Source organism: Pongo abelii, chromosome 4 (genome assembly GCF_028885655.2).
Source record: "Pongo abelii isolate AG06213 chromosome 4, NHGRI_mPonAbe1-v2.0_pri, whole genome shotgun sequence".
Lineage (NCBI taxonomy): Eukaryota > Metazoa > Chordata > Mammalia > Primates > Hominidae > Pongo > Pongo abelii.
Window position 1 is genome coordinate 122,566,488 of NC_071989.2, and position 7,636 is coordinate 122,574,123.

Sequence of the window (7,636 nt, forward strand, 5' to 3'; positions counted from 1 at the left end):
TATTTCTTGTTGTTCACTTGAACATCAAATATCAAGAGGCCATGATGACTTTATGCATGCTCTTCCTTCTGAACTCTTATTCAGGAGGAAGCTGAGTGCTTTCAGATGGGAAAGTATAGTAGCAATGAAGAAGGATAATTGAATAGTGTTTCTCTTTGGCCAATATTTCAAAATCCTGCAGAACCATAACAGGATCTTCCAGCTAATGAATCGAGCCCCCTGTGCACAACTGAACACCACATTGTGTTATTTTGTTCCAGAATATTTTACAGTTTCTTTTCTTTTGTTTTGTCTTTTTATTTCAACAAAATGAAAATAGAGCTCGGAAGTAAGTTGTGTGAGCCACTCCTTTCAACATTTGCAGAATTTTCTACTGGCTGCATGCACCCAGCGGATCCTTTATTTGTGAATTTTAGTAGTCTGATTGCTGCTATGGAAATGTGATCCAAAATCATGATATTTTCCTGTGATAAGTGAAGTTCACAAGGAAGAAATCAACATATGTTTCTTATTCTTTTTTGGGGGAAAAAAGTGTAATACACATCTGCATGTTACCTTTTATTCTGGCAGCTGCAGCTTAAGCAGGCTTTTTCTATCAGCTCTCCTACATTACAGGCAGTATAAGAAACAAACAACCAGACAAGATGATTCAAGTTCCGGAAGCTAAAGGAATTCCAATCAAATAAGGCTACTGTATGTCAGCTTTCCAGATTAGTAGAAAATAAAATGGGCAAAATTCTACTGTCAGACACAGTATAGTAATCCAAGAGAAGTAAATTAGGCCCCGTTGTTTATAAGGTGAAGTACCTACTTAAGCTAAGAAACTGCCACTGGCCCTTCTAGCCTGACTTACAGAATTCAGGACTTTCTCTGTACTCATTACTTGCTGGAGGCATGTGGTCCAGAGCCCAAACTTCAGTCATTTATGTGCCACCAATACTACAACTTACTTAAATTTGAACATGAAACTTTATACAAATTCCTTTATACAAATTTATTTGAACATGAAACTTTATACAAATTCCTTTATACAAATTTTAATCCATTTTTATACAAATGGATTAAAAAATATTACGAAGAAAGGTAAAGGTAATCGTCAGTTGATAGTTGAAACACCGGTATTGAATTCTAGCCATAGGCTGTTGCCTGCAGAAAGCTCTGAGCTGAGATTCTGCCTTTTTTTTTTTTTTTTTAAAAAAAAGCAGGTGTTAGGAGATAAAGACAGAGTAGGACCAGCCTGTGATGTTTTTCTTGCAGTAATGAAAAATTAGAAGAGAACTAAAAGGAATAACTTTTCCATCTTAAGTATCACTTAAAGTCATCTAGAATACCTCTGTTGGTATGAATCCAGCAGTGCAGAAACATTGTTCTAATCTAACACACTTCATTTCATATGTGAGGAAACTAAAGGTCCAGTTAGAGTCAGTAAGGATGGAATCCACTGTTGTACACTGCTCTTTCTTTAGTACACTTCTGTGTAATGACCCACAGATGTCTAAGTGTTCTTTTTAGGGGGTGTAGGGTGGGGGCAGTTGCCTGTTTTTCAAAGGCACACATCAAAAATTGTAACCCTATTAATTACTGAGAGAAATCTTTCTCAACAATATATTGGATCTAAGTACATGCTTGTAAATTTTAGACTAGGACATATTCCATCTCTGTAATAGCATAAAAAGGAGCAATTAACTTCGTTCCAGCATTCTAATAGACACATAGTCGCAATGAGAAGTTATAACCTTAAACTGTTTTAGATTGTTAAAGATCGTGTTGTAGGTAGGTGTCAGCTAAACTACTGGCAGAAGGCACTACATCTTCACTGTAGAGCAGATTTGGTGACATATTGGATATCCTAGTTTCGGAACAAAATCACTGAACATTATGAACATATTACAAAATCTCCCTGGCAGTAAAATCTTGCCCTGTGAGTTTTTATTCCTTCTACATAATTACCTTTCATTTCAATTGAAAAATAATAAAAAATACTCTCTCTAGCATTAAAACTATACTTTGTAAAACGACTTGTCATCAAAGCAAAATAAGATTGGCATGACTTTTTGTTTGTTTTCATTAAATAGTTTAGAAGAACCTACTTCTCTTTTGGGAAAAAGCTTTTAATTGTTAGCTTAAGGAACAATAAACCACATTTCTCTTATTGGAAAATCTTTCTTGGTACATAGTAAACACTGAATAAATATTTGTTGAAAAATAATGTAGTAAATAAAGTTAAAGAATAGCAGAGTTCTTAACTAAAAGTGTTTTTTTAATACCATTTTTTGATTCTTAATTGACTCTTCATCAGGTATATACCATGATATTTAACAGTAGCTAAACATAATCTTAAAAGTAGAGATTCCATCTGCCAGATAATATAATTGTCCTCTGACTTTTATCTACACTGAAAATTAACGGAAATTTTTCCTAGGAAATGGTCTGGCCTCCTTTCAAATTTAATGGCAGTTCAAGATAAAAGTTAAATGAAATACAATGAAGAATAAGATAATAATTATGTGTTTTGTGTTATATTGCTGCTGGTTGAATAAAAGTTTTTTTTTTTTTGTTATAAGAATCTCACTTATCACTGTGTTTTCATCAGGTTCAAATACCTAACTCAATCCATTTCGGACTAAACAGGGCTAATACCTGTATCTAGTCATGTAGGCATAGGAAGGTGCTCATTGCTCCAACATCAATGAAATTCCAGTTGCTTTGCATATTTCTTCCTATGTCTATTTGTCATGATACTGGGGCTTTAAGGAATGTTTTGGCTTTTTCTCATATGGTTAAATCCTTATGAGTCTTTCTGAATTCAACTTTACCTGGTAAATAGTTGTCCTAAGGACATCTCATCTCTTGCTGTCTCTCTCCTTTCTTTTTTGCGGTGTTGGGGAAGCATGCTTCTCATTTGTACCAGACACATAACCAGTTTGGACTTACCCCAAATATTCAAGGCATTATCCATGCAGTTATTTGCTCTTGTCAATTTTGTGCATGCTCTTTGGAAGGCATAAGATTGCCATAGAAAGAAGGGAACCTTTCTGATACCAGATTCTATCTTTTAGATTAAGAAGTGTAAAAATGGAGCAGAGGAAACTGAATGACCAAGCAAACACCTTGGTGGACTTGGCAAAGGTAAGCCTGAGGTGCTTAGCCCTCATAGTTGCATCTGTTGAAAGCAACCACTTCACAGTCACTAATCATTAATGTTTCAAGAGGATCCCAACCCAAATCTAATTAATAAATCAAACCAACAAAGCACCCTAAAATGATGGTCCAACTTAAAAGAATGTTTCTATAACTCTCATTTAATGTACTCTTTCCCTATTACGTTATTCAACCCCATTCTGAAAACATTCCTAGTTACAGTGATTTGGAAGTACCATAAGAAGCTTAAGTGGAATGGGAGACAATACCTGTGGGATTTTTATTTGCATGTAAATCTCATCTCAGTGAGAGCAGAACTGCATCCTAGGTGTGACTGATATTCAGGAATGAATAGGACTCATCAGTTAAATTTTGTTCTGTGTATTTTAAGCAAACTCAAAAGAATGTAAAGTTGAAATAAAAATAAAAGATACCAGAAATTACATCCTAGAATGAAAGTTATCACCCCAAAGTGATCACTTTTTTATGGTTATTTCTCCATTTCATTGTTTCAAAATCATACCACTTTTTAAAAAGTATGTTAACAGTCTCCAAACTATTCTACCTTATGTATAAGATTTATCTGATCAATTTTTGTTTGTTTCTCCCCACATAAAACCCATTCTTAAAACATAAATATTTGTCAACAATCAAAACATTGCATTTTCCTGGGTGAATTCTAAAGGTGGTATTAAAATAGCATTTATATAATTGTTCAGCCTTTTACCCAAATGCTTTGAAAGAGGCAACTCTCAGTTGCATCTTACAAACTGTTATTTTTTGTTTGATAAATCAATCAGCCATGACTTTGCTAAAGCCTCAAGTATAATCCATAAAAATTACAAATACTTGTCCTAGTCTCATTAAATAATGCATCTAAATTACATTCATTTTAATATATAGCAATAACACATACTAGATGTTGAAGATGGTAAGTATTTAATGACTTACCCTAGGAGAGCATATATCATGCATATAAACTGGACAGCACACATATAAAAAGTATGAGGACATCCTCGATTAATGTATATAAATGTGGCTGTTACTTGGACATATGAAAAAAAGGGCAAGCTCCATCACTCCTAGGTTAAATGATTTTTAATGGGTATTTTTATGAAAAAATGGACAGACCACATTGAAATATGATGTGGAGATGTAATTTTACTTCAAGAGTACCACTGTGAGGGAAGATGCTGTTTCTTTATTAATGTACATATTATGACCACAGGACTGTACATAATGCCATAAAGGCTCAGTATTTTCTTAAATGAATGGATGCTATTCACATGTTCTCAAGACTATGTAGTAAAATTAAATGTATGCACTCTGTCTCTGGTCAAACTGAAACAAGGTGCCTATATTCTGAATAATAACTCCCTTATCGGTTCATTTACCATCTTTAAAAGATTGTTAAGCAGAAGAAGAGCATATGATAGAAGGGAAATGAAGTAGGAGGGACGGCTTAAATAAAGGGATCTCAGACTTGGGAAAGTCTGCACTAAACTAAGATTAAAACCTTTTCCTCCCTCTTCACCAGCCTTTTCCCTTTCTAGCTCTGAGGTGATCAGTCCTCCCTCTTTGTCTCTTGGCTACTCAGGAAATATACCTAGAAATCAGAGTTATGGATACCCTGTGATCAAGACAATCAATTTCAGGGTTCACTAGGAATCCAGAAACATTTTCCTATTTTAACCACTTAGCTTTGATTAAGCCATAGCCAGGAGGTCAGAGCCATGGCCAACAAGGTAGACTGGTAACTTTAGTATCTCCCTCAACTAATATTTTCTCAATGGTTATCTGTAAAAATTCCATTTGACCCAATGGAGAGAGGCCCGTAATTTGGAACAAAGGATAACAAACAATATTTAGGAATTTATTGCTTTAAATTACAAAATTATCAAACCAGTTAATCCTAAACTTCATTTATATTCTACCCTCAACATTTCTGCTACATCCCAATGCCATCTGTATTATTATTTATCTTTCTGTATTATTTATTGTTCTTTGACTCTGCCCATTTTTTAAAAATTACCCTTGCCCTAATTAACATGTTGCAAAATAAATTTGATGTACTAACCTTTGTGACAACCTTTAAAATACATATATAAATATTAAATTGAAATGTTTCTGTCTATCCTGATACCACCTAAAATCAATGGGCATGCCACCAGTAGAAGTACCTGCTCCACATTTTCTGCAACTGAACCAAAGATCTTATATTTCTATTATAAATCCTGGCACTGAACACATACAATGAAATGGCTTTGCAAGATGAGCTGTTCAGTTAGCTGACACCCCTGCTACACTGAATGCTACCAGCAAGAGACTAGCGCTAAACCTCTGAGAGGTGGACAGTTTGTGTTCAGGGCAAGTATAATTAACCTTCTTCTCAATCCTGTTTTTCAGACCCAGAACATCATGTATGATATGATTTCTGACTTAAACGAAAGGAGTGAAGACTTCGAGAAGAGGATTGTTACCCTGGAAACAAAATTAGAGACTCTGATTGGTAGCATCCACGCCCTCCCTGGGCTCATAAGCCAGACCATCAGGCAGCAGCAGAGAGATTTCATTGAGGCTCAGATGGAGAGCTACGACAAGCATGTCACTTACAATGCTGAGCGGTCCCGGTCCTCATCCAGGAGGCGGCGGTCCTCTTCCACAGCGCCACCAACTTCATCAGAGAGTAGCTAGAAGAGAATAAGTTAACCACAAAATAAGACTTTTTGCCATCATATGGTCAATATTTTAGCTTTTATTGTAAAGCCCCTATGGTTCTAATCAGCGTTATCCGGGTTCTGATGTCAGAATCCTGGGAACCTGAACACTAAGTTTTAGGCCAAAATGAGTGAAAACTCTTTTTTTTTCTTTCAGATGCACAGGGAATGCACCTATTATTGCTATATAGATTGTTCCTCCTGTAATTTCACTAACTAACTTTTTATTCATGCACTTCAAACAAACTTTACTACTACATTATATGATATATAATAAAAAAAGTTAATTTCTGCACATACTCGTTTGGTCACTTGACATTTCTAAAGCTTCACTTCTCACATTTTCAAGGTAAAATAGCTGATTATCATCTGATGCACACTGATAATTTTGATAGCCAAGAGTCTGGCTGGTTGGAAAAAAAGACTTTCAGTTCCTAAAAGCCCTGTTCCTAAGATTTTTCTCTTGATATGAATTATTTGCATCAATCATTTGAACCAGCATAGCTTACTATTTTTGGGTTTGCAGTGTCTCATTATTTTTAATTCAATATTTTTTTTCAAAATGTAGAAAGTCTTTTATCAGAACATATACAAATAAGGAGTAGAGATGCTTTCAAGAATTTTTTAATTCCCAGTTTACACCACTGGGTACACTCGGTGGTACACCACTGTCTGTAAACAGATGGTGCAGAATTTTAGTTCTCAACTAGTTATTTCATATCTTTCCCTTTATTTATTATGAAAGGCCAAGCATGCACTTTAAATGTTTGGGGCCTACATGTTTATATTCATAGGTACATCTTTATATTCATAGATACATGTTTATATTCATAGGTACATGTTTATATTCATAGATACATGTTTATATTCATAGATACATGTTTGCATACAACAGCATAGTGAACATACATAAGCCTAACTCCTAACATAAGTGCTCTCTTGGTCTGTACTTACATATTTAACAAAAGCCAATAGCATCTAGTAAATTTCATGTGTTTTAGGACACTTGTTTCATGGATGGTTAAGGTCAGTTTGTGTGAAAGAGAACTGAGTGGTTATTGCTACAAACCCATGTGTTTGCAAATTTGCTCTAAGAATCCACTGGATTTAGAAGAACCATGTGTGAGATGATAGCAGTATGGAATTTCCTCATGTGGTGCTGTTCCCAAGAGTGTACAAGAAAGCTGATGGTGGTAGGGATAATGCATCAGTGGCGGTAGGGATAATGCGTCTTAAAAATAAGGCTTCGTTTGGACGGCGCTGAAAGCAACCTGCTTGTATCAGCCTAAACCTAAAAATACTCCATTTTCAGGGCAATCTGTTTCAGAAGCTTTTGTCCCGCTTCCACTTCATTTTATACCATACCCTTTGGTGTCAACCTTACAACATTGCAAGTTGCTAGTATAATATGTTGTTCCTTCTTTAGCACAAACTGGAGTGATATATTTGATCCACCCTATATAGTCCAATGGATAAAATAACATTCATAACATTCTTCATAATTAATTAAAAAACCAAACAGTTCCTTTCAATATCAAGGATATAAAACTGATTGCTTTAGATTGCGTGAGAACCACTTGCCATTTATCTATCCAAAATGGCTGAAACTAAAGCCCATTCATATGGCTTATATATGCCTGTGTTGGATAGAATTAGGCCTGGAATTTTTTTTTTTTTTTAATAATAAGTGGAAGAAAAACAGAACACTGGTTATAGAAACATACTGCCAGGTTAAATGAACATCCAGATCCTACTTTATCAAGATTTCTACTTCATGG

At 35.0% G+C, this 7,636-nt stretch overlaps 1 protein-coding gene across 3 annotated transcripts in view; it reads left to right on the forward strand.

The window, feature by feature from the left end:
* KCNN2 (potassium calcium-activated channel subfamily N member 2) overlaps window positions 1-6,153 on the forward strand; it is a 139,546-nt gene extending 133,393 nt beyond the window's left edge. For all 3 annotated transcript variants that reach the window (XM_024246638.3, XM_054555032.2, NM_001131645.2), the window contains 2 exon segments: window positions 3,060-3,129; window positions 5,548-6,153. In XM_024246638.3, coding sequence (XP_024102406.2) covers window positions 3,060-3,129; window positions 5,548-5,835 — 358 coding nt within the window. In that variant the 3' untranslated portion in view covers window positions 5,836-6,153.
* The last annotated feature ends 1,483 nt before the right edge of the window (window positions 6,154-7,636 follow it).